The sequence below is a fragment of the Aureobasidium melanogenum genome (assembly GCF_000721775.1).
Source record: "Aureobasidium melanogenum CBS 110374 unplaced genomic scaffold scaffold_3, whole genome shotgun sequence".
Lineage (NCBI taxonomy): Eukaryota > Fungi > Ascomycota > Dothideomycetes > Dothideales > Saccotheciaceae > Aureobasidium > Aureobasidium melanogenum.
In genome coordinates this window covers 638431-663633 of record NW_024470055.1, presented here as the reverse complement: position 1 = coordinate 663633, position 25203 = coordinate 638431, and the positions used below count along the sequence as shown (strand labels likewise).

The window sequence follows — 25203 nt, the reverse complement described above, 5'->3', positions numbered from 1 at the left end:
ACACGCAGAACGTCTTAACTAGGGATAATTTGGGCAAAGAGAAGACCGCGCCAGGCATAGCTTTCTCAGAGACGACTGGCCTGTCTTTCTGTGTATTTGGCGATGGACCCTTGGGCCGTGTCCACGCTCTCGGGAGCTGAATCAACCTCTTGATGCTAGGTGTTAAAGAGCTCTCTTTTAGACGATGCTTCTTTCGAAAACATATTATGATGAAGCTTGAGAGCCCAAAGACGAGGAAGGCACCCCCAAGTGAAATGACAAGGATTTGATACCAGTGCAGCGTGAGCTGCGAGCCTTTGAGGGTCGCATTCCAGTTGATCAGGAATCTCGTGCTGTTGTCGACACTGGTATCTGACCCAGTCAAAGAGGGCTGGAAGAAGGATGCCATGACTGTACAGTATCCAGGCACTCGCAACTTATGGATTGAGTGCGCGTCGACACGCCTTCGCAAGAACGACTGAGCATTGCGTGCCAATGCTCTTGAGATGGAAAGAAGATTCGAGTGATTCGAGTGACGTCCGTGAACGTGCCATCAACCACAAAACGTACAGCCGAGCTTCATGGCATATGCCTCTTCAAGAGCAGCATCGGCGAAGTATAGCTATTTTAAAGTTAGACCGCACCTACCTTGATCTTGTTTCTGAACCTTCAGCGAACACAAGATCTTGACCTGTTCCCACCTCTCTGAAAATCTACTGGGTTGCTTGCATAGGCGGTCCGCGATGTGAGTCGAAAGCTGAGGCCTTATGTTGCGCAAATTGAACTCAAGCAAACGGAGAATCTTTAGCACGTAATCTGCCGCTGCATGGCTAACATCAAGGACCCGAATGGCCTGCTTCGAGACGTCTCACCATCATACGATATTGATGATGTCGGCTTTCTAGCGATGCGACGTAACAGAAGGTTGTTCGAGAGTTGAAGTCGAAAGTTGCAAAGCGGTGTTGCTGATGCGGCTCACTCCACTTTCCTCATTGGGACGACGTGTCTGTCTGCCCTCGCAGCTTCCCCATCCATATTTTCAGACCCATTCCAATCACGCTCTTAGATTCACCAAATCTTTTTTGACAGACGAGCCAAGTCTCCATACATGTGGACCCGGTCTGAGGTCAATTACGAATTGATTATCCATGGTCAATATGCTCCGATCCTTGGACTGTTTGTGGGCCCGCTAGACAAGAGGACGCTTGCTTAGACGTTCATCACTAGAGATGCTTCAGCGCTGGCTTTGTACAGCCTGCTCGCGAGCGTTTGCTTGACTTTTGAGCTCCATCACAACTTTGCCTGACTGGTCTCGAAGTCTAATACAGCTCTATCAAACCGCAGCAGTCGCGAGATCGCAGATCTGACGACTGGAAGATGGAGTCCATGATGCAACAGAGGGACATAGCTTCTTTGCCGGAGCTATGGAGAATGTATCTTGAACCTGACATGTTGCAAAACTCGATGAGGTGGCTGGACTCTTAAATCATCCTTACACCAGCCAGGAGGGAGCAACAATATCCCTGTGCCAGTCGAAGACTGATCCGATATCTGTGGCCACGCACAACTGCACAAGGAATATTTCAACAATGTCATCTACCAACCGTCCAGTCGACGATTCGCTTCAGAAGAAGGCGGAACGCTTTCGCGCAGAGATCAAGTCATTCCCAGTATGTCTTGTCACGGGAGGAGCAGGCTACATTGGTTCGCACACAGTCCTTGAGCTGCTCAATGCAGGTGTTGCTGTCGTTGTGATCGACAATCTTTGCAACAGTCATATGGAGTCTCTCTGTCGTGTACACTACATTGCTCGAACCGAGTCTCAGCGTCTTCAACAATCGGAAGCTGTGCCTCCAATCTTCTTGCATCAAGCCGACATTCGAAGCACACGAGCCATGAACCAAGTCTTCGAATTCTGGCAGTCCGAGAAGATCAACACTGAGGGGATCGTCTTCCCTGTGAGCATTGGCGATGTCTCTGCGAATAAAGCCTATCCCATGTTCGAATATGTTCTCAATCCGGCGAAGAGAGTTCAGCAGAGTCAACAAACCAAAGATTCGTCCACTTGGGGCAAGATCACAGCAGTCATTCACTTTGCCGCTCTCAAAGCTGTCGGAGAATCCATTACGAAGCCCATAGAGTACTACGAGAACAATGTCGCCGCACTCGTAATCTTGCTCAAGGCCATGAAAGCTCATGCTGTCAACGTGCTCATCTTCTCTTCCAGCGCCGTCGTTTATGGTGTTGGTCATGAAGCTGGTATCACAGAGGAAACTGTTCAGGTTGCCGGCAAGGGCACTGGAGGTGGCCTTCTCACCAATCCTTACGGACGATCCAAGTGGATGTCAGAGGAGATCATCAACGACTGCTGCGTTGCAGACCCCAACTTCCATGCCATCTCACTACGCTATTTCAATCCCACGGGTTCTCATCCTAGCGGACTGATCGGCGAAGATCCCAAGGGTACACCAAACAACATTGTTCCCGTAATTCTCCAGGCATATCAACGTCGTCGTAGTCGCGTTCATGTGTTTGGATCTAACTACGACACTTCTGACGGCACGGGAGTGCGCGACTACATCCATGTCAGCGACCTTGCCATGGGTCATCTAGCAGCGCTACGTAAAGCCACAAAACAGCCTGACCCAGTGCCTGAGGGCGAAGAACCCTACAGCCAAGATGCAATCATCAATTACAATGTCTACAATCTAGGCACCGGTCGAGGATACTCTGTGCTCGAGATTATCAAGGCTTTCAGCAATGCAGCTGGCACATCCATCCCCTTCACCGTTGGTGAGGCGCGCGCAGGGGATCTGGGTACAGTGACGGCATCACCAGAGAAGGCAGCCTCTGATCTGGACTGGCGCGCTGAATTTGATCTGCAAGACATGTGCCGCGACGTCTTCAACTGGGCAGCCGCCAACCCCACTGGTTACGAAACTTTGCGCCGCTTGTCAACCATGTCGGGCATGAGCGGCTCAGAAATGCGTCGCCAGTCGGTAGCTACTGGACTTTTCGAACGCGAAGAAGACTTTGACAGCTTCATCGTGACTAGTCTGAATTCGATCGATCGAACCAGTCCTACGGTGGACACCAGCGGTCGCCGCAGGTCATCGCATAGTATCAACTTTACCGGCATGCTCAAGAAAGTGTGCTCCACTAATCCTGAGGATGAGGAAAGTCAGTTTGGCGGCAACTACGCTTTGTCAAGTGGTCATGGCCCAGGGCATGGTGCAGCTCCAAGGTTCACAATGGCTTGGGGCGAAACACACAAGACCGAGACGATTGTCGAGGGCGATGAAGAGGAAGAAGATCTTGATCTTGGACCAATGTATAGTCCGTCAACAAGCAAGACGCTGCCAGTGAGATCGAAATAGATCTTGTTGACTTTTGAAGACAAGATATGTGTATATAGACTATTACACTGAAACATTTGTCTTTTTCCTTGCTCAGCAACACTTGTTTGATCTAGATTCAATTGCTCATGGCTTTGTTTGCATCATGATGTGACAAGGTAGGTACCTATCCATCTGCGTTCCGCGTACAAGATAGAATCGACGTGCGGAGGAGGCGGCCATGCGAGTATGAGAGCACGACTTCGATCCTACTCCAGAAATGACTTTGATTTCTGAACACAAAGCATCCTTCGAATCTGGCAAAACCATGGTAGAGCATCACAGCATTCACTTGTCGCAAACATGGATGTCAGTGGGGCAACCCTGCCCGAACTAAAGCCCTTTACCCTTCCTTTCCACCGTCAACAACAAAATACCTCCCCACCTTCTTCTTCGCAGCAGCCGTGACATCCCAAGTCCTTGCACTCTCTCCCTCTTCCGCCTCTTCTTGCCTCCTCCTAATCCTCTTATAGTACTTTCCCTTGACATCCTCATTCTTGAACGCCTCTTCCAACTCTTCCAAGCCTATCTCTTGCTCCTTCCTCCCTGCACTAGTCTCGTCTCGAAGACTTTGTAACGGAGTAATATTTGTAGCATCGACTTTGCGGATCTCGGCGACAAAGTGCAGGTGGGAGTGTAATGAGGAAAGCATTTTTTGTTCTTCGGAAGAGTCTTTTGGAGGTGGGAGGGCGGAGAGGCGGAGGAGGTGGTGTAGTTGAGCAGAGGTGATTGTCGGTGTTTGCGAAGTAGAAGAGGAGGAAGGGAGTAAAGTGTCTAGTGACCAGGTTGGTGCTGCGAGTAGAGCTTCGACGTCGAGTTTTGAGCGTGTGGGTCTTGTGGTGTGGAAGTTTGCGCGGTGGACCAGGTGGCGTGGTAGAGTTGTCCGTAATGATAGAGGCGGCATTTTGCTTGGTGTATATCGTCTGGTTCTTTGGAGTGCAAGGTGTATAGAGATGAAAGTGGATGGTAAATAATTGGGAGAGTCGGCCAATCACAGCGGGGCAGGGTCCGGATACGTCAGCGCCGACTCGGTGCTTGTTGCTGCTCAAGCACCCCCCAGATACCACAAAGACAACATTTCTCTTCGAGCTTATACATCTCACATATTCGCAAAACCATGGCTTCCTCACTCGCAGCCGAGCAGGATCTGCTCAACAAGGTATGTTTATTCCTATTGAGAGCTGATCTCATGCATACTCTTCATCTTCGAACCCCTTGAATTGACACGACACCCCAAAACAGGCAATCAAGCAAGAAAAGAGCGCCTCAGGCGGCTTCTCCTTCTTTGGCGGCAAACAAGAGAAATACGAAAAAGCCGTCGAAATGTACCGCACAGCCGCAAACGCCTACCGCGTAAAACTCACCTCCATCGACGACCCCGAAACCATTTCGCTTGCAGTATCCCAAGGCGGTTCTGCACTCGAGTCTGCCGCCAGGATCTGTACTGAGAATCTGGAAGAGCCCCTTGATGCTGTTAATATCTACAACGAGGCGTTTAAGCTGTATCACGAGGTGCAGCCAGAGAAGGCGGCAGTCATGTTGGAGCAAGCTATTCAGAAGCAAAAGCAGTTGGGAAGATGGAGACCGGCGGCTACGAATACTGAGAGTTTGGCTACGCATTACCAGCAAGTGTTGGGCAACAACGCAAAGGCTATTGAGGCATACAAGGATACCCTCAAGTGCTACAAGCAAGATCCCGCTCCTGCTCTTGAGAACAAGATTACTCTGGCCCTGTCGGACTTGCAAGCTTTGGAGGGCGACTACAGAAGTGCTATCGAAGGCTACGAGACAGCAGCCGACAAGGCTCAGAACAACAACCTTCTTGCCTGGAACATCAAGAACTACCTCTTCCAAGCTGGTATCTGTCACTTGGCCACCGGTGTATGTTGAGATACTCCTTGCTCTCGAGCATACATGAACTAATCTTTTCGCGCTACAGGACATGGTAGCCACATCGCGTGCCTTCGACGAATGGCGCTCCAAGTACGCTCAGTTCACCTCAGCCCGCGAATTCCAACTCCTTAACGACCTGAAGGAAGCCGTGGAAGGTGGAGACCAGGACCAATTTGCAGACCGCCTGTACCAGTTCGACCAAATGCAAAAGTTGAACAAGTGGCAGACTACAGTGCTGCTGAGGATCAAGGAGAAGATTGAGAGCCAGGATGAGGACTTCTCTTAGACCATTGAGGAGAGAATGAAAGATGGAAGGAATGAAAGACAAATACAGGAATGGGAGGCGTAGGTTTTACTCTGGCGTTTATACCTTTTGATATCCTTCATAGTTTCTCTATTCATGGTCACGGTGACCATCATGGTCTCGACATCCACCTTGCAGCACATCGAAAATGTGGCTTCTTGTTGCTTGTAATATGTTTTGGTATCACTTAATTTGTCTTGCCATTCTCTCTTGGACTTTCCTCGCCTCCTTGACTGGCTCCAAATATACCAAGACCCCACCAAGCCTTCTTTGGCGCTACTTCTGTCTTTGCTGTCTGTTGTGCATGTTGTATCGTTGACTTGGCTTCGTCTTTTGCGTCTTGAAGGTGTTGCTTCACTTCTGCTCCAATGGACTTGTTATTGTTTATGTCTGGAGTCTCGTGGTCGGCCTTTGTTGGTGGACTATGAACAATTAGGAAGAAATTGAGGTTATCTGATCGGGAAAATATTACATGGCGCCACCGTGTTGTTGCTGGAATTGTTGTACGTTCTTTCCTTCTCTTTCTGCTGCTTGCTTCTGCAGCTCTGGTTGGAATGCTGCGACTGCTGTGATGGGCGTTAGCAAGGCATATCAAAGAGGCCTTGAGAGAAGACGTACCAGTAGCAATACCGCAGACGGTGGCTAGTGCGGGTGCAACCAATCTATTCATTGTTTCTGATTTCCTGTATAACACAAACCACTCGGGTTTCGATGATGAGCTCTCGAACTTCTGTATTCAAGTCTTGGCACTGGTGACGTCGGGATCTGAACGGTCGCGTGCCGAGGCGCGTCTCGTTCGCCATCTCGAAATTGGCAAACGCGTCCAGGTCGCGTCTCCAATGCAGAATCATTGATATCTTTTGATAATGGTAAAAAAGACATGAAGGCGAGGTCAAATGAGCGAATGGAGAGATCGAGGCTATGTCCCGGACTCGGATGAGGACGACATTTCTCTGGTCGACGACAAGGATGCCAACACAATTATAACACCAGCCTCGCCGAGCACAACAACTATACACAATCAGCGATGTGCTTCTGTCGAGCTGGTTGACGATCAGGAGAACGAGAATGCGAAGAGTGTGTCGAAAACCCAGGAATCCATTACGAATGCAACGACTGCCGAACCTGTTCAGGCTTCAGAGGAAGAAATTGCCCGGGACACCACATTCGACCTGCCGCAAGATGACTTCGATGCACGACATGCTTCTCAGCAGCCTTTGGCCGGGCAACCAATAGTCTTGATCACCCAATCCAGAAGGGCAGACTCACCGCCAGAGAACAACAACAATGTCAGGACGTATAGCCGCAAATCCAGACCTGGAGCTTTGAAGAGGATCAAGAGAGTCAACACCAAAGATCGTGTACAAGAAGATGTGCAGGAAGATGACGGATTCATGGATATCGAGGAGTTGGTCACGGATCAGGTTGGACCAGGACAGGCTCCATCTTCTTCAGCTCCTCTGGTCGCTCCTTCCCAGTCCGAGCGACGCTTGTCTGTCTCGAGTTCTGACTTGTCAGACGTCGATATGCAGCTCATATCCTCTCCACAACCATTCTTTCCCTTACCCGCAAGTACGGCACGAACGAATGATTCGATCCCGAGACTTCCTAGCCAGCCTGAGGCAGGCGCCCTTGAAAGTGCCATCACTTCTCTATCTGATGAACATCTCGCCGCCCTTACCGCTCAACAACCACGACGCAACCTTCGTGCACGGAAGGCCATTCAACTACATCCCTACCTTCTCGAAGTCGAGCAGTACCGTCGTGCCCTCAAAGCTCGTGGCCTAAGACCCATCCAAGTTGCTACGAATAGTCAGCGTCCAAGAAATCAGGATGATTCCCAGGATGACGAGTTTCGTCAGGGAGAGAGTCAGCCACGACGACCCCAGCACGAGCACACCCAGGAATCAACTCCTCCAGACTCTTCTGCCTCGTCTGTCCACAATCAGCCGCCACGTCTTGACTTGTCCAACCTCATCGCTGGAGACGACGAAGACGAATTTCCCGACATCGATGCTGCTCTCCGTCGTCATGTCATCGGTGGTACCCAAATTCATTACAAGCGCCGCAAGACTCTCGAGACTCCTGACACAAACCAGAATGGACGCATGCTACCTTCGTCAAGAGCTAGAGGAAAACTAAAGTCCTTGAGTCTTAATCGCGTCCTTTCAACTACAAGCGGAACTTCCAACCAGGATTTACTACCACCATCACCCCCAAGGACATCGAGTCCAGCAAATGCGGAGCCTACACATGTCGCTCCCCCTCGCTTCAGGCTTCCACATGGTGTTAATCCTACAGCCGTTCCTACACCACTTCCTTCTTCGCCTGAGCCGCCGGCCTCCACATCAGTCAGACGCCCTCGTCAGGTAGTTATATCGTCCGACGAAGAAGCTGTCAGTCATCAAGGTTCTGGTGCAGAGTCCAGCTCCTCATCCGAATCGGATCAGGTAGACAGACAGTTGTTGCGTTACTCGCGGAAGATTAGGGGTGTGCTGCCTGCCTCGTACCTTAAACTCGACAGACAGATTAGACAACGATCGCCATCGGTTGTCCCTTCTGAAGCTCAGAATGCAACACCGAGACCAACAGCTCCTGTCAGAGGCGTTGCTCAACGGAAGGTGACAAGCGCCTCTGCCACAACAGCTCGCCAGAACAGCTATGTGATATTTTCTGACAACTCCGAGTCAGATAGCTCGGTTCCAGAACTGCCAGCTTCTCGACTGCTCCAGACTAGACTGCCATCACCGATTACTGGACGCCCTTCAGGTCGGCCTTTTGAGCCATTGGAAGTCGACGAGCATGACGAGATTGATGATATGCTTCCGACGAGCGGAAGAGCTCGCTTCAGAGAGCCCGGTGGCAAGAAGAAACAATCTAAGCTTCCAAGCACGTTCACACGTACGAAGTCTTCTTTAAATCAGGCTCAATCAGGTCAGAAGCGAAAAGCTCCGGCTCATTCAAGAGCACAGAAGTCAACCTCGCGTCATGAGCCAGGCCCGAGCATCAAAAGAAAGTCAGCTGCAAAGAAGCCAAAGCCAGTCAAACTGAGTATCCTGGATGCTACCACCTCTAATGATCCAAAATCACCACGAGCAGTATCTAGACCTCAATTCGTGCGTCTCGCTGCTCGTCAAGCCCGGAATCGGCCTGATCATGGCCGGCACAGCCCATCCAACAAGGACATCCGTCTGGCTACGAGGGAAGATACCCAAGATGCCCTCGAACCGTTACTGTCCTGGCGAGCAGGCAATTTGAATCGCAGTTGGGTTCCTCCACCTCAAGATTCGCGTTCCAATGCTAGTGCTCATAACGTCGAGGACTCAACATTGACTGAAGTGCCAAATGATCAAGAAATCTCAGTGACAACAGGTGGTTCACAACACCGCAGGCCTGGTCAACCGCGACCGCTCATGGTCACGAAGTCGAGACAGTCTCGACAACTCCAAGAGAAAGGCAATCCTGCGCGAAAGCGTACGGCTCAAAATTTGCTGCGAGCAAATCAGCGGAAGCTGCTCGAACGTGATCACCGCATGCGTCCTGCGCAGCTAGAGAGCGTAGCCCAGAGCACAAACCTTGACCTTGATCCGCTTACCTTCGCTGCACCTCCATCCCGCTTGATGGAGATATTCGCTCGAGACAAATGGGATCAGCCAGCTTCTAAGTTCAGGCTTGAGCGCTTCCTCAAGGACAAGGGCGACTTGCCGGAAGCTTCTGTTCCAGAAGACCCAGATACGAACATGACAGGCACTGATAATGTCGTCTCACACTCACGAATCCGCAAAAGACTAGCTCGACGAATTGATGTCGAAACAACTAGATTTCGTCAGCCGAACGAGCCTCTACCAGCTGATGTTCCCTCTGGTCCGACTCAAGAGCTAGAGAACACAATCTTGGATAATTCTCCTGAGAAGGCAATTCTACAGGGCCTGGGTCCTTTTGGTACTTGTTACCCTACGGACTTCGATGTCAGACCGCTCGAGGTTGGCACCTATTTCGCTACTAGCACATTCGTGGGCAGTGGAGACTTCAACGATTGTTTGACGTTACGCAAGCGCGACCTTGATGTCCCCGCTGGTCGAATCACTGTAGAAGTAGCCGGTCGCTCTTTGCATTGGAGTGCCTGGAATGAAGACGTCTCTGCCGGTCTTGATCTCATACTGTCAGCTTGCACAGAAGATCTACACAGTCTCGGCGGATATGAGAGCACGGAGATGCGACGAACTGCCATGGAAGATACCACTGCGCGCTTCAACTATTTTTTGAGATCTATTGTGAGGTATCTCTCAGGCTGTCTTCACTTCCTGGATTCCATCGATCGATCCTCTAGCTTGAGCCGCCTTTCCCGCTTTGTCGATGAGTTTGTAGACATGGTCGAAATGGAAACCATCGTTCTGAAATCCCGCCCGGATATACAGACTCACGTTGACAGACTCATGGTGGATTCACTGTCATACCTGCTCTGCTTAACTGTACAATCAGTACGCATATCGCAACATCCTGCTGCTGATTTCAGGTTGCAGGCTGTTCTCATGGAAAAGTCTGTTCGCTTGAGCACAAAGATCATCGCCGCAGCGCTGCCGCCGAGACTCACTCCTGTCCGCGAGTTTTTAGAGACAAATCGTGAGCACGCTCGACGCGAATCTGGAATCCAGGCACATGATATTGCTATCACGAGCATTGTCGTTGTCAACCATGCACTTACAACTGTCAACGCACCCACCAAGCTTTCCGACATCATCAGCACACATTTAGGTCGTTCAATTACAAAGGCGCACAACATCCACTCCCTTGATCAGATATGGTACGATGCCTTTTGTCTTCAACCTCTTCTGGAGATCGATGCGAAAGGCATTTTCCGACCAAGAAGCAGGTTTTCATCAGCCAATGATAACTGGAACTTGGTAAAAATGCTCTTGCAGCGCACCTTTGAATTGTATCCGGCAACCAGCAAAGCGCGCAGTCCAACGCTCAACGAGTATGTACGGGCATGTCTGACCAGGGTATATCATCTGATCACGCGCTGGAGTTGGCGCAGGTGTGAGACTGCACTGAGTACGATATACGACTTCTTTGCTGGCAACAACCTTTCGCAACTCCATAAGGAAGAAGGTAAAGGTTCACCACGCTTTCTCGAAGACCTTGACACAGACCCGACGATCGAGCTCGAAGCATCCGATTGTGCATTCCACATTTTCCTCAAGTTGCTTGTAGTTGGCTTGCGGGGTTTACAAGGTCTCTTGCCTAAGAACAAAGTCCGAGGTTTCGCATGGAGATTTATTCCCAACCATGGCCGTACGTACCGGAAAGAGCAGGAGGTCACTCACATCGCACTCAATGCCTTACGCAATCATCATGACTTGCTTTGTACACTGTATTGGGTTATGCCAAATGGCTGTGGACCTCGATTGCAGATGATCAAAGACTTGGTCGACCATGATAACTCGCATCGAGAAGCTTGTCGGCTTAGCGTCCATGCCTGGGGCATGCTTGCTCGTTACCAGCTTTCGCAAAGTGGAAAATTCAATGATCAGGATGTCTTGGCTTCATGGTACAGAGACATGGTTTCAACCACGATATCTCAATATCGACTTGCCAGGTCTGAAGCAGAAGCACAGTATACCGCGGCGAGATCCAGAGGGTCGTCTGAGATAACGCCTGAGATGCTCGAGATGACTGTCACAGCCAATCAACGAAGCATTTTTGCCATTCTGCAAGATCTGCTATTGGCAATGCGCAATGCTCTCAAGATCTCAAAGTCATGGTCTGCTGTTCGCAATGTCACCGAGCAATCTAATGTGATCGAGGTGCTGAAATTGTTCGACATGGATCAGCCCAGACTTTCCGTTGCTATTGTTCAGGCACTGGATATTGTTGATGAACTGCTTGTCGCCAAAACCAGGTTATGCAGACCAATACAGCAAGAAAGTCAGCCAGGCAGTGATGACAGCCAGGACTATGGTGACTGGTCCTTCATGGATCAGGTCATGGAAGAGCCAGGGAACTCAGAGCCGAAGACATCAGAAGTGGCGTTCCTGCAAGAACCTCTCGCCTCACTTCTCTCAACATGCTTTGGCTCGGAGAAGAGTCCTGATGATGCGCTTCTCAAGAGGATTGTTGATGTCTGGATCGCCACTGCGCAGCAGTTGATCAATGAGAATGTTCTTGACTGGTCAAGCTTCCTAGATGTCTACAGCACATCTTCATGGTTCCAGCTCCGAGAGACCGAACAGAGGCACAAATACACTTGCTATTTCCTTGCGTCTGTCATCAAGAGCGACAGGTCAAGCCTCTACAACCATCGAACTCTTTTCATGAAAGCTTGGTTCGTCGCGTTGTTCGAGCGCGAATCGAAGCTCAAGTTCCAACACCGCCTTACGGCAAGTCTGCTAGAGAAAGCCACCTCGGAGCCATTACTGCACAATCTGCCATTTGCTGCCAACTATGAGACTGGCGAGTATCGCATCACCTCAGCTGAGTTCCGTGAGCGGCGAATCAGTCTCATCAGTAGTGTGCTGTCAAATATGCATACCTCACTCAATCCCTCTCATTCATCGACGATGTCAGACAGCAAAAGAGAGTATGTTGATATGCTTAAGGCTGCTATGCAACACATGCGCAGTACATACGAACAACTTCAAAACATGTCTGGTCGACTTGGCGGTTCATCTTACGACACTGTCAAAGGAGCTTACGTCGAATTCGTCCAGTCAATCATATCGCTGATGCAGCAATACACATCGGACATCTGTCCTATCGATCCTTTCTTTGTGGACTCTGCCGCTTTCCCTCTTCCCCTCGATGACCCGACATATGTCAAGGCAAAGCTCAAAAGCTATGATTCCAAACTGGAAGACAATCGCGCCCGCAAACAACTTGCTGTCTTTGTTCAAACAGTCAGTGAGCGCGCAGCTTCTGAGAACCAGCAACCATATCTCACCAAGCAGATGCATGATGCTCTGATCGGAGACGCATCAAGAGGACTCAGGAGTGTGGTACTAACGGCTCTGCTACCGCCGTACATTCACTGTTCACACAGTTCCACTCCAGGCAGTGTCTTAGCTCTGCCCCTCATTGAAGCTAGTGCTGCGGTCATCTATGACATAATCTATGATCTAGACCTTGCTGACGAAAAAGCCGTGGATTTAGACGTCGACGCCATCAGCTCTGTTCTCACGACAGCATATCACTTTGCCATGTCAATCCCGTCTCAGCCAACATTGCAAGACGTCGGCCCTTTACGTCTCCTCGCAGCGATCTTCCATCTTGCGGAACAAAGTCTCACGTTTGTCGAGTATGTGCACCGCGCTACTGGTAAGGCAAGTGGCGCCATGGAATTGCTCCGCCGTCTCATGGCATTTGGCGAAGAGTTTAGCACCCGCGTCATGGATTCCTTTGCGGACGTGCAAATTTCGCCTGATGCGCCAATGCTCGAGGGTATCTACTGTCCTTGGCAAGATACGCTTGACTTTGCTTCACGCAATCTTGCCGAAACACTCGCAAGAGTACCATCACGAAACTGGGAGACAGATTTTGGAAGCGTTGAAGAGGAAAGTCTGAGAGTCGTAGCTTCTTTTGAGTTATTCAGACGCAGCTACAACGTTGTTGTGTGTCGTGGCAAAAATATCGTGCAAAGTGCTGTCGATGGAGTTGAGATTGAGGAAGGTGAGGACGAGGAGCTTGAGGAACAAGATATACAGAGACAAGGACTCGATGAAGTGATGACTGGTATGCAGGGTCTGGGATGGGAAGGCTTGGTGTAGTGTATAGATTAAGCTATTGCTATTATGATGTTATGGATCTTGCTTAAAGCCTGTCTTCTCGAAAAATGTATTATACAGCAATTATTGCACTTTCCATTATTGAAATTGTGAATAATGAATTCAGGAAGGATCCCAGCTTCGAAGGGCTGTTTCTTGAGTGGTTATAAAAATGCAGGAACGACTGTTACGTACAGAGTCTCTACATTGAGAGCGCTCTTTTCCTGTAATCTCAGCGGGTCTGTGCTGGAAAGGAGAATACATGCTGCATTGTGATGGTTATACTTCAGATGCTCCTCGTGATTGGAGATATCCAACGTGTCAGCAGCGACCAGTGCAGGCTCGGAACTTTTGTTTACTGCTTTACACTCCTGCGAGTCTCTCTGTCTCTTGTGTCCATTACTGCAATACGACAGCCTAGTTTACGACGCCGTACGTTCTTAAGAGATGACATGTCTTTACGATGCGGACATGGACGTGAGTTGCTCGTTTGGGTCGGTAAGGTCGAGGTCTTAGGAGCATGCCAGTTCTGTCATGATTCAACTTCCATTGCCATCTCCCTGGACGGGAGTGGGTGCGTGTTTGCAATGAGATCTGGCTTTCTCTGAAAGGGCTTTTGTAGGATCGGGAAACAAGGTATCTTCAGATGTCCTTGTTCGAGATGGTATGAACCATAAGAGCGGTTTTTAGATAAGAACGAGAACTGGAAGAAACGTGGTCATTGTGAAAGAATCCAAGTGTTGGTGGCTGGATCCTAGTAGAAAGTGTTGGTCTTTGAGATGTGTCAATGCAATGTTTCTTTGGGGCGAGACAACACTCTCGTGTAACTATACTCGCTGTCACAGATACGCAAGCATCGGCTTTGAGGAGGAGTTGGTAGATCGTGTTCTTTCAATGTCACAGCTTGCCCGTCCAAGACTATCCACGATACCGTCCCTTTGCGGTTTAGTCCTCGAGATCAGAAGGCACAATCAATTTTGATGCTCGGCATGGGGTTCTTTCGGGTGTGAACTATCAAAAATCTGCACCGACAATCGCCTCTCTAAGCTTTTTAGTCAGCGCAACGCGGAAAAGTCAACAAGATGTCTGGAAACTGGAGTTGGGAAACCGGCGACATACTTGAGATCAGTATGTCTGTTAGCAGAGCGATACAGTGACTAGCACTAACATGTTAGCAGATGAGGATGCAGTCTTACTGAATAACACACACATGCCCTGGGGCGATGCGAACATGTGCTTATGGATCATGAAGCAGCTCGCTCAAGAGGGGCGTTGGCATATGGTTGAGCCTTTCTTTAACCTCCCCAGTCGACCACTCGACATCAGAACTGTCAACCAGAGGCTAGAAAGCGGCAACTATGCCAACGCCGCAAACTTCCAGTCGGATCTGCAGGGCATTCCAACAAGCTTTCTTACAGAAACTTTGAGCCGTGCACGCGAGAAAGCTAGCGATCTCTTGCAAGAACTGCCCACACTGTTCAAGAGGAGACAGATGCAGGATACCCGATTGAGAAAGAGATCTCAGCAGCAGCAGCAAGCACCACCACAACAACCACAGCAGCAACAACAACCGCAGCAGCAGCAGCAGCAGCAGCAGCAGCAGCAGCAACAACAACAACAAGGACAAGAACCTACCAATTCCGACGCAGCTCCTGCTGCGAATCAAGGTGAAGCTGTCTCTGTTGTGGATGACAACCAAGCTGCTTCTTCTGAGACTGCCATCAACCTTCAATCTCTCGCCGCCGCTGCTGTTGCTGCTGCCGAGTCATCTTCGTTGCCTTCTCCGAACCAACGTCGTTCTCTCAGCATTCGTCCCGCCGATCCGTCTGCCCCTTCACAGATTCAACCCCAAGCTGGAGAAGCTCAAGCTAGTGGCACAGGCACTGCCGAACCGGAAACAGAGGGTAGCGAAAGTGTCCCTGATCAGAACGTCGTTGAGCAACCAACCAAGCAATCGGTCAAGAGAACTGCCAGTCCTCAAGAGCCTCCCGCTGCAAAGAGACCTCGTCAAGATGACTCCAGCACCAAGAGTGTGGTTGCTCAGCCTAGCGCGCAGAACCTTGCCTACACCCCTGCCCTCCACAATGCTATCGAAGCAGCAATGGTCAGAGAGGCTCGTATCATTGCAGAGATGCAGAAATCCGCCAATCTGGAGGGTGACAGAAGGAAATACCTGCAACGCGCATCACTCACCAAGAAGCAGAGGGTCAGAGAGACCATCGAAGGAGAGCTCAAGAGGGACCATGTCAGGGCCATTGCAGCATCCATGCATGAGGAGATCCACAAGGCATCCATGGGTATACTGGACCGTCTTATCGCAGAGGAAGTCGAGTACAAGCAACAGGAGAAGTTTGACCAGCAGCAGAAAGAGATTGACGAGCTCAAGTGGACAGTTGGTCAGCAGCAGCATACCATCGATGAGCAGCAGAAGCTCATTGCTAGCCTGCAACAGACTGGGCCAGCAAATGACGAGGAGATGGGGGAGGAGACCATAGAAGAGGCCAGAGCCGGCAAGAAGAGACAGCATTGAACAGTCTGTTACTTGCGGTCATATTTCTTGAATCGTGGCGAGCAGAAGAGCTGACTTGATAGATAGCACGACTCCGAACCATCAGATGCGCTAGGGTGTTGAGCGTCGCCGAGAAACCATACGGAGGCGGGCTCTACCAAACACAACAAAGAGGCGGCATAGCAATTGCTACAGAGCTGTCATCGCAGATGGCATGCAAGCACGGAAAATCATACAATGAAATGCACGAAGAAGAATACTGAGAAGGCAGTGGTGGGAAGGATGAGCAAATAAGCAGATGGGAGGTTTGGACGAAGACAGCAAGATGGCGACCTGCAACTGCCATCACATGCTTGTCTCTAATGAGCTCTTTAGCAATTTCTGTTGCCCATGAAAATGCACGAAAGAAAGTCGGAAGGTGGTATGAAGGAACGAGAGAGCAAGCGCGATCGTCAGGAGATGTCATCCATCTTTTTCTGGGGAAGCCGTGACACAACGATCGTCATAGCAAACGAGCAACCCTTCAATTCTACTTCTTTTCTCTCACTTCCATTTCAACCTCTCAAACACTTCAATAAGCATAGAGAAAATACATGCGGCGTTACTGTAACCTCCTCACAACCTCAGTTCGCCGCTCTGCCCTCAGAACCTCACCACGCATGGCTCTCTACAACAGCCCAAACACCACCACCGCCGCAATGTCCTCCACCACACCCAACAAACGCATCTTCGCCCCCGGCGGCACAAACGACTCCCAACAAGCCCAACAATACACAAAAGGCAGTCTAGACGCCTCCCAACTCGACGCCAACCCTTTGACTCAATTCGACATCTGGTTCCAACACGCCAACGCCGAAAAAGTGCACCAGCCAGAGACCGTAACGCTGAGTACTGCCGAACTGCCTTCAGGAAGGGTTAGTGCGCGAATGGTGTATTTGAAAGAGTTGGATGAGAGGGGGTGGGTGGTGTACAGTAATTGGGGCACGAGTAGGAAGGCAAGTGATGTGAAGAGTAATCCTCAAGCTAGCTTGACGTTCTGGTGGCATGAGTTGGAGAGACAGGTTAGAGTCGAAGGAAAAGTGGAGAGAATGACTAGTGAAGAGAGTCAAGTCTACTACGACACGCGCATTCGAGGCAGCAGGCTGGGTGCTTGGGCCAGTCAGCAGAGCAGTGTCTTGAGCAGTCGCGAAGAGTTGGAGAAGCAAGTCGAAGACGTGGAGAAGCGATTTGATGGTCAAGACAAGATTCCTGTCCCTGACTTCTGGGGTGGTATTAGGATTGTGCCCGAGATGGTCGAGTTCTGGCAGGGCAGACCCAGTCGCTTGCACGACCGCTTCAGATACACGAGGGACGAGAACACTGAGTCTGGTTGGAAGATCGACAGACTGAGTCCTTAGATAACAGGCAATATCATCTGTCTTGTAATAGAAATTAATATATGTGTATGATATGGTTCCTCTATCTGAATTCCATGTATCATGTCCGTCATGGTGCCATTGACGAGAACTAACTCCTCCTGACTCAAATGTTATCCTTCTCTTTCATGGTCTCTACCAAATCAGTCGAGTCCCTGGCCTTACCACGCAATCCAGTCTCCGGATCCGTGATGGAATTGCCACGGCTACCAGCGACATAAGTCGGGTTTCCTGCCTGGAACTCTGCAGAGTGTTTCTCTGCATCCCAAGCAAAAGGCGTCGAAGCCGAGAAAAGAATGTTGACCTCTTCCAGTGTGCGTTGATTGGTCTCTGGGAGGAAGATGTAGACCAAAGGTATCGAGATGACGTTTGACGCAGCAAAAATGTAAAAGGTCTTTTCTCCAATGCTGTCGAACATGACGGGACAGAGAAGAGTGAGCCAGCCATTACCAATGGACCAGCCGACAACTCCCCAAGCATTGCCTTTGGCTCTGACCTCCAGAGGGAAAATCTCGGCGGGGATCAACCAGGGTACTGTCAGCCAGGTTGCACCAAAGACTGCGGTGTAGATGAAGGTGAAACTGGCTGCTGCTGCTCCATATCTTGCAGCCAAAGCAGTGTTTCCACTGTTAGCAGCATTAATACCACCGCGAGACATTCCACCGATCAAGAACATGGAGATGGCTTGGGCCACAGCACCCCAGTACAAAGTCCACCTTCTACCGATTCTGTCAAGCGTGAAGACACAGACTAGGGTAGCGAGCATGTAGGTAGTGTCATTGAGACCAGACAACCAACCACTCTTTTGCGCATCATATCCAGCAATGCCAAAAATGGTAGGAGCATATACAGTGATACCAGCAATACCACACCATTCTTGAAGAATCTGCAGCCAGATGACAATCTGTACTCTGCGACCAGTGTGCAAACTTCCAGAGCTTCCATGGCCAAAGTCGAGTAGCATTCTCCAGTAGGTGTTTTGCTTTGACGTGCTTCTCTCCAGTTGAACAATGTTGATGATGTCTTGAAACTCAGATTCGGCTCTAATCTTGTCCTCACCTTCGTCGCCACGAAGACGTGCGAGAATGTGTCTTGCTTCCTTGTCACGGCCAACCTTGCAAAGCCAACGGGGAGATTCTGGGAAGAACCAGATGATACCGAAAAGTGCGAGCAGAGGGATGATTTGGAACTGTCAAAATTCAGATTAGTACTCCATTACCAAGATAGCACGCCTAAAACTCACAGCAATAGGGAAGCGCCACTGGAACGCTCCGCGACCTCCGTCGATAAAGGACAACCCAAACTCCAACCAATATGCCACAGCAACACCAAAAATGTTGAGCGTGAATTCGATAGCAATGAACATACCACGCGAGGTATGTTCAAAGCACTCTGTACTGTAAACAGGCACAATTGCATTGAGGATGCCAGTACCGATGCCATTTACCGTACGCGCGCAGATCATCCAGACGTGGTTTTGAGCCGAGCATTGCAGAGCGGCTCCCAGGATTGCCCAGATGGCACCGAGTGCGATGGTACGAACACGGCCGACCTTGTCTCCTACCCAGCCACCGAGGAAGGCTCCAAATAGTGTTCCGAGATAGTAGACGGCGACGATACCTCCTTGAAGTAGAGAGTCATCTACAACAACCCTCCCAGTAGCCTCGTCGACGTGCCCAAAACCCATGAGTTGAGCGTAGTCAGCCGAGGTGTTGACACCACCCATCATACCTTGGTCATAACCTGAGTATCACGTCAGTATCAATACCATACGAAACTCGGTCTCAACCACCTACCAAAGAAAAAGATGGACAGCGCAGCAGCAGCGGCGATTGCATTCAGCAGACTCTTCTTGTATAGCACATTGGCTATACGAAATCCTGACAACTGATCCATGATGGCGATAGTAGCGTAAAGACTCTCGTCTCCAGTGTACTAAATCCTTGATATCCAGAGAAGAAGAAAATGACAAAAGGCGTGCTGGTGGTGACTCAAAAGAAACCAACTCTCTATCTGAGCAAGTTTTCCAGCTTTCGACCTCTCCAGTAGTCCAAATATCAGAGAAAGCAAAAGCAGCAACGAACTCTTCCGAAACAAAGAGCGAGAGACATGCCTTCTATATGAATCACCGCAAGGCCTTCATCCGTCGGGCATACTACCTCACCCGGTAGCATCAATAAACAGCAGGGCCACACACATCATCAGCATCCTCCACGACGGCCAAAACCAGTATTCCGAAGCGCAAAGGCAACTGCTCCACAACTCCATCTTTTCTCCAACTGGAGAGACAAGCGGTGCAAGAGTGGATACTCAGGGCGACGATCACCTACCCGGGGCGACAATGCCGAGTCACGTCTTGGCAATGCAAGCAGCAGTTTTCGACCGTCGGCTAGTATGACAACTCCGCCACTACCTCTGATTCTCAGCTTCTCAGCTTTAGAGCTTAGCTACTTTGTAACTTCGTACAATCGCGAGTTTCCTATTTACTAGTAAACCCCATACAAATCAGAAAGCTTGGCATTATTTACCTTTTATTATAATCTATCTAAGGCGTTCCTTCCCTCTTACTATACCACTACCGCTATCGCTACCGTCGCCGCTACCTCGTAGTTGCTAATACCGTCTACTATAATGCCACGTAAAGCACTTAATCTTAAGCTATTAAAGGACCATATTAAGAGGTAGATTAAGGAGGGAATAACAGTTAATAGCGTTATATAGGAGCTAGCACGTTAGGAAGTACCTATAATAAAAAGGACACTAGAGCGGAGGCTTTAGTAATAGGGTATATATACATAAACTCGCATAGATCATACTACTATTAGCGCATGCGTTAAGGAGCTCTTCTAGAACTTCTAGTTTAACGACGGCACTATAGCTGCTATCCTTTAGCTCGATAGTTATAGACTAGTTACTCCTCGTCTTATCCGAACTATACGTATAGAGTAAGGCCTCCCTTAATAGATACGACAATAAGAGTAATAAGTAGAGCTTAAAGGAGCTATTCGAGAAGTTCTTATTAAGGAGTATTATAGAGGCGACATCGATAACCTTAGTAAAGGCATGCTATATGCTTATATGCGCGAAAAGCATTATATTATAGGTAGGTACGTATTTCTCTATTACTTCTCTATTATAGCTACTATAGCAGCGTCTATAGCAAAGATTATAAGCTAATAGTTCTTAGTAATAGAGACCGTCTCTATTGGATTACTTATTCTTTAAACTTTGAAGGGTATAGTTAAGGCCTCTTCCGCCGCTAGAAGAAGATTAGAAACCGCCGTAGTAAGGCTAATTTACTAGGGCTAAACTATATATGGTTAATAGATGTACACTATAAGCTCGAGCGTTAGGGTATTTAAATATATGCTACTATTAACCACTTTTTAAGGTCTATCGTATAGTTCTACGCTAGTATCTCTACTCGCTTAGTAGTATCGGTCCTTAATTAGTACGTTAAAACTGTCGTAGAGCTTAGCTATATACCGCTATTTATTCGCACTAATCATGGCAATAAGACTTTAATGCTAGCTAATACGTACTATAGCCTTCGAGAGCTTAAAGCTAGCTAGGAGTTATTATTTGCTAACTACTTTAAATACGGAACTAGTAAGTAGAACTAGCGTATCGAATCCTAGTAGTTCTAGATAATAACAAGTAGTATTAGCGCATAGACAGCCTTCTTTAATACCCTTCTATATAATAGTCGTTACCTCTTCGATAGGATTGCTTTCCTTACTATCTACATGCTAATTATACGACGAGCTAGCTCTATGTTTGCTGCTATCTAGAACTACTATCTAATCCGATCTTAAAGCGACCGTCCTTATATAATTCCTAGCTCTCTAGAAGCACTATATCGCTAGCTAGAGCTATTTTAAGCTGTCGAATAAGGGCTAGTAATTAATGTTTAAGAGCTTAAGCTATAGAACCGATACCTCAAGGAATTCGACAGTAATAAATACCTACTACCTTATATAGTTAAGTAGTGCCGCATTAAACTAGCTCATTAATTTCCTAGTACCGAGGGCATTATTAAGGCTAACGGAATTAATTAGATTATTATCGTTAACGGAGAACATTGCCGACTATATGAATAAGCATACCTATACCTCCGTTAGGCCATATTTAACTATAAGCATGCCGGTAATATTAATCCGACGCTCTACAAGTCTAGTCGACTACTTAGTGCTACTAATTAGTAACCGTAGCATGTAGGGCTTACTAAAGTGCTCTAAGGCATGCATAATATCCTACCTAAACACATTAACGACGATTCTTATAATCCATTAAATATCCTTTAAAAGATTATCTAATCTATACGTAGTTTACTACACACACTGCTATTATACTACTACTAATAAAGCTACTAAGTTTTTTCCCGATATTTTAATAGAAATTAAGGGCAACATTTGCGTAATTTACGCACTATAGTGCTAGTAGCACTGCTATAGCAAAACACGCTAATACTATAAGTAACAGATATTAGAAAATAACAAATATTGCTTAATATCTGTAAGCTATTTAAGGACTACTCTTACTAGCTAACTCGGTTAACCTCCATTATTTCTCTATTTATCCATCTATTAATATAGTATCCTATTAGAGCCGTTTCTATCCTAAGGATAGTTAACTATACTTAAAGTACCGCGACAAGTAGCACTATCCGGTCTATAACCTTATTAATCTAACGCCTCCTATTAAAGATTATGCCTCTTCTTCATCGTCGTAAGTACTATAAAGTACGTAAGTATTAACTATAGGAACCACGCTAGCATCTACGCTAGTCGCCGTATCGTCTACTACTCGTCGTCCTACTATTATATATGCTAATCGGCATAACGGCTAACGTATCTTTCTAAGAAGACCTCTAATTAGAGGAGAGTAAGCTAGATAGTCGGCTATTAGTGTTACTCGAGCTAATGCTAGTCGTGCTTATGCCGGATTAATACCTAAAGCAATTACTAGTCCCTCTTACCCCTTCTCTCGTAGTACGCCATCTAACGATAGAGCTACTACTCTAAAGCTTAGAGCTATAAAAGAGTAGACACGTATCTCGTTTATAGCATACACCATATTAACTACTCGCGACGAACATAGCTTAAAGCTCTAGGCTCCTCTAGAGCTACCTATTTAATAGGACTAGGCCTATAACGAGGCAGAGATTAATAATAAGATATAGGCTACACTAGTCTACCGTCGCCGAGGCTTCCTTCTTTAATAGGCTCTTAAAGTCTATCCCTATAACCATATTACGCTTAAGGACTACTTCTTAGTTACTAACTTTGCTACTAAAGGGCGTAATAACTAGTCCAGTACTAATTAGCTAATGATGGTTAATCTACAAGCTTCTTAGTGCGAGTCTATTACTATAATGCTATCTCCCTTTCCTAAGAACATTAACAAGCTTGTTGTTATTAAGCTATGCTATAAGCACTTCCCTAAGCTAAGCTAAAGATAGTTACCTAAGTAGGAACCCTCTTCGCTATCTTACTTTATAATAGTGAGTTTCTTAGTCGTAGTAGCAATAGCAGTTAGAGCAGCAAATACTAACATTAAAATAGACATTAGCAAATATTAATAAGCGTAGAACCGTACTTTTAACTTAAGCCGAGCTTCTAACTTAAGATGACCCCATTATTATTAATTCCCCTACTACTACTAAGCCTATTCCTTCTTCGCTAGTCCCCTCTCTATCTCTAGATATAGTAGAGCATATAGCTCGTATAGTTAAGAGCCTTTAGGATCTTCGTCGTAAGAGATCTAAGTTAATATATAAGTTTCATCTACCTCCGGCATATAAGGCCTTATTTAACTTCGAACTAGCTATTATACTAAGCTATTAACCTCTACAACTTCCTATTACTCCGTCTAGTCTTACAACTCCGTAGCTTGTTAATAGAGAGTTTATAGACGAAGATAGCTTATTTATATAATAGATAGAGCATACTAACGAACTAGATGTTCCTTAGTAGTAGTAGTCCTCTTAGTAAGAGTAACCTTCTTAGTAAGAGCAACCTTCTTAGTAAGAGTAACCTTCTTAGTAGCAAAGACCTTAAAAACGTAGGCATAAGCCATTAGTACCTCTATAGGTAGTTACTCGTCGCTAAGCTTAGTTCTAAAGACGGTAAATATAGATAATTTGCTACTACGCTACTATTGCTATTACTATTACTATTGCTATTATAATGTTTCCTATGTTAGTCTCGGTTAGCATCTTAGATATATAGTGTTATTAGTAAGGCTATGTCTATATATTATTATTTAGTCCCATACTAATATTAAATAGCGGTTTAGTGGCTTAGTAGTAGCGCACTCGCACTTCGTCGCTATAGTACTAGGCGCTACCCCTTACGAGGATTATAACTCGTAAGTTAGTACTTAGCGAATACGTTATAAGAGGTCGGGGGTTCGATTCCCTCCTAAACTATCTTTTTGCTTTTTTTTTTATTCCACTTAATATTATTACTTAAATAGCAATAAAAGTTGTTATATTCTTTATCGTAGTGCCTATAGTAGTATAGTAGCAAACCCTCTAACTTCTTAGACTATTATATGTTAATTATAGTTTATTTACTTCACTTTACTTCTTAGCTTTTAAAACTCATCTTTTACTACGCGCACTCCTTCCTTATAACTACTACTACTATAGTAGTAGTAATAACATTAGCACTAACATTAGCATTAATAATAGCTCGCTCTCGTAAGTCCCTCGAGGCCTCTACTCGTAGAGAGACTCGCGCTAGCGCTAGAGCTAGTTAGACTCTTACTTCTCGCCGCTCTCGCGGTGTTACTAAGCCTTCGGCTACTTAGTTAGCCACTCCTATAGAGGGCGTTAGGCGCTCTTAACGTGGTAAGAATAAGGCCTCTTAATAGGCCTTACTAGTTACCTCTTCGGAGGTAGCTATATCGCCTACGTAGTCGGTTTACGCTAATACTAATAGTAACGACGAGGGAGTACCCCTCGTTAAGAAGCTAATAAAGTCTGTCTATGTTTTAGACGACGACGATAAAGAAGAACCGTAATATTACTTACTATACCTACCATACTAACCTTCTAACTATATAGATAGTGCTCCTACTGCCCCTAAGACTAAGGCTAAGGGTAAGGGTAAGGCTAAGGCTACTACTGCTCCTCTACCTACTCCTAGCATCCTCCCTCTGGCCCTTAGAAGTCTTTATAGACCTACCATTAAGTAATAATGGTAGTCTATTACCACTACTCGCTAGGTAGAGTTAGTCGCCTAAGCTACTAGTAACGACAAGACCGCTACCGCTACTACTCTTGCCACTCTACGTAAGTACTACGACGCTAATGCTATTATGCTTACCGATGTTAGTAAGGACGCCCCTACTAGTTACTACACGTAGTACTAGGATAAGAAGAAGGGTGCGCCGAGAAGGGACTACCGTATGTTTGCTAAGGAGGTAGAAGGTTAGAGTAGAGCTTACGCCTTCTATAGATTAAAGGGTAGATCTCACTATAATGCTAATCTCTCTAAGGAGGAAGAAGAGGTAAGTATTTTGCTATAGATACTACTACTCATACTGCTAACCAAAATTATAGACTCCTACCGCTACTCTCGAAGAGCAAATTAAAGACCTTAAGGCTAAAGTTGCTCGCCTCTACAAGAGACTAGCTAACGAGGTAACCCTTAGATAAGACCTCCTATAGCGCGTTATTACGCTTAAGACTACTACTGCTCCTACTACTTCGTAGTAGATAATACCATTAAATAAAGCTTCTTTCTCTGCTAACTATTGAACCTCTTCTATATAGTAAAATTTGGTGATACTATGGCTAATATTACTAATAACCAAAGCTCTGAAGTTGAGAAGCCGAGAATCCGACGTAGTGGCGGAGTTGTCATATCAGCCGACGGTCTTTTCCCTATCCTTGGTTTGGTTTCGCAAGTCTCTTGCTTCCTTGCAGCATCTTTTGATAGAT

General features: G+C 47.3%; 8 protein-coding genes across 8 annotated transcripts; 5 read left to right on the top strand and 3 right to left on the bottom strand.

Moving 5' to 3' along the window:
* Positions 1-1655: 1655 nt before the first annotated feature.
* M437DRAFT_32278 (UDP-glucose 4-epimerase) lies at positions 1656-2921 on the top strand (the record flags this gene model as incomplete). Its single annotated transcript, XM_041019230.1, has 2 exons — positions 1656-1900; positions 2021-2921. Coding segments are annotated over 2 exons (1146 nt in total), but the record flags the coding sequence as incomplete, so codon positions are not given.
* Positions 2922-3717: 796 nt separating this feature from the next.
* M437DRAFT_72667 (uncharacterized protein) lies at positions 3718-4278 on the bottom strand (the record flags this gene model as incomplete). The annotated part of the gene is made up of 1 exon (XM_041025893.1): positions 3718-4278. The coding sequence occupies one exon, from the start codon at positions 4276-4278 to the stop codon at positions 3718-3720; it is 561 nt and encodes a 186-aa protein (XP_040882829.1).
* Positions 4279-4491: 213 nt separating this feature from the next.
* On the top strand, positions 4492-5553 carry M437DRAFT_63350 (protein required for fusion of vesicles in vesicular transport, alpha-SNAP; the record flags this gene model as incomplete). Its single annotated transcript, XM_041024239.1, has 3 exons — positions 4492-4533; positions 4617-5255; positions 5314-5553. The coding sequence occupies 3 exons, from the start codon at positions 4492-4494 to the stop codon at positions 5551-5553; spliced, it is 921 nt and encodes a 306-aa protein (XP_040882828.1).
* Positions 5554-5758: 205 nt separating this feature from the next.
* On the bottom strand, positions 5759-6241 carry M437DRAFT_41810 (uncharacterized protein; the record flags this gene model as incomplete). Its single annotated transcript, XM_041020447.1, has 3 exons — positions 5759-5993; positions 6044-6137; positions 6190-6241. The coding sequence occupies 3 exons, from the start codon at positions 6239-6241 to the stop codon at positions 5759-5761; spliced, it is 381 nt and encodes a 126-aa protein (XP_040882827.1).
* An 856-nt stretch (positions 6242-7097) lies between these two features.
* On the top strand, positions 7098-13334 carry M437DRAFT_41413 (uncharacterized protein; the record flags this gene model as incomplete). Its single annotated transcript, XM_041020378.1, has 2 exons — positions 7098-7690; positions 7751-13334. 2 exons carry the CDS (start codon positions 7098-7100, stop codon positions 13332-13334), a joined length of 6177 nt encoding a protein of 2058 aa, XP_040882826.1.
* Positions 13335-14413: 1079 nt separating this feature from the next.
* Positions 14414-15861, top strand: M437DRAFT_63348 (uncharacterized protein; the record flags this gene model as incomplete). Its single annotated transcript, XM_041024238.1, has 2 exons — positions 14414-14459; positions 14510-15861. The coding sequence occupies 2 exons, from the start codon at positions 14414-14416 to the stop codon at positions 15859-15861; spliced, it is 1398 nt and encodes a 465-aa protein (XP_040882825.1).
* A 677-nt stretch (positions 15862-16538) lies between these two features.
* M437DRAFT_63347 (pyridoxamine 5'-phosphate oxidase) lies at positions 16539-17237 on the top strand (the record flags this gene model as incomplete). Its single annotated transcript, XM_041024237.1, has 1 exon — positions 16539-17237. One exon carries the CDS (start codon positions 16539-16541, stop codon positions 17235-17237), a length of 699 nt encoding a protein of 232 aa, XP_040882824.1.
* A 124-nt stretch (positions 17238-17361) lies between these two features.
* On the bottom strand, positions 17362-19151 carry M437DRAFT_41309 (general substrate transporter; the record flags this gene model as incomplete). Its single annotated transcript, XM_041020361.1, has 3 exons — positions 17362-18444; positions 18499-18998; positions 19052-19151. 3 exons carry the CDS (start codon positions 19149-19151, stop codon positions 17362-17364), a joined length of 1683 nt encoding a protein of 560 aa, XP_040882823.1.
* Between the last annotated feature and the right edge of the window lie 6052 nt (positions 19152-25203).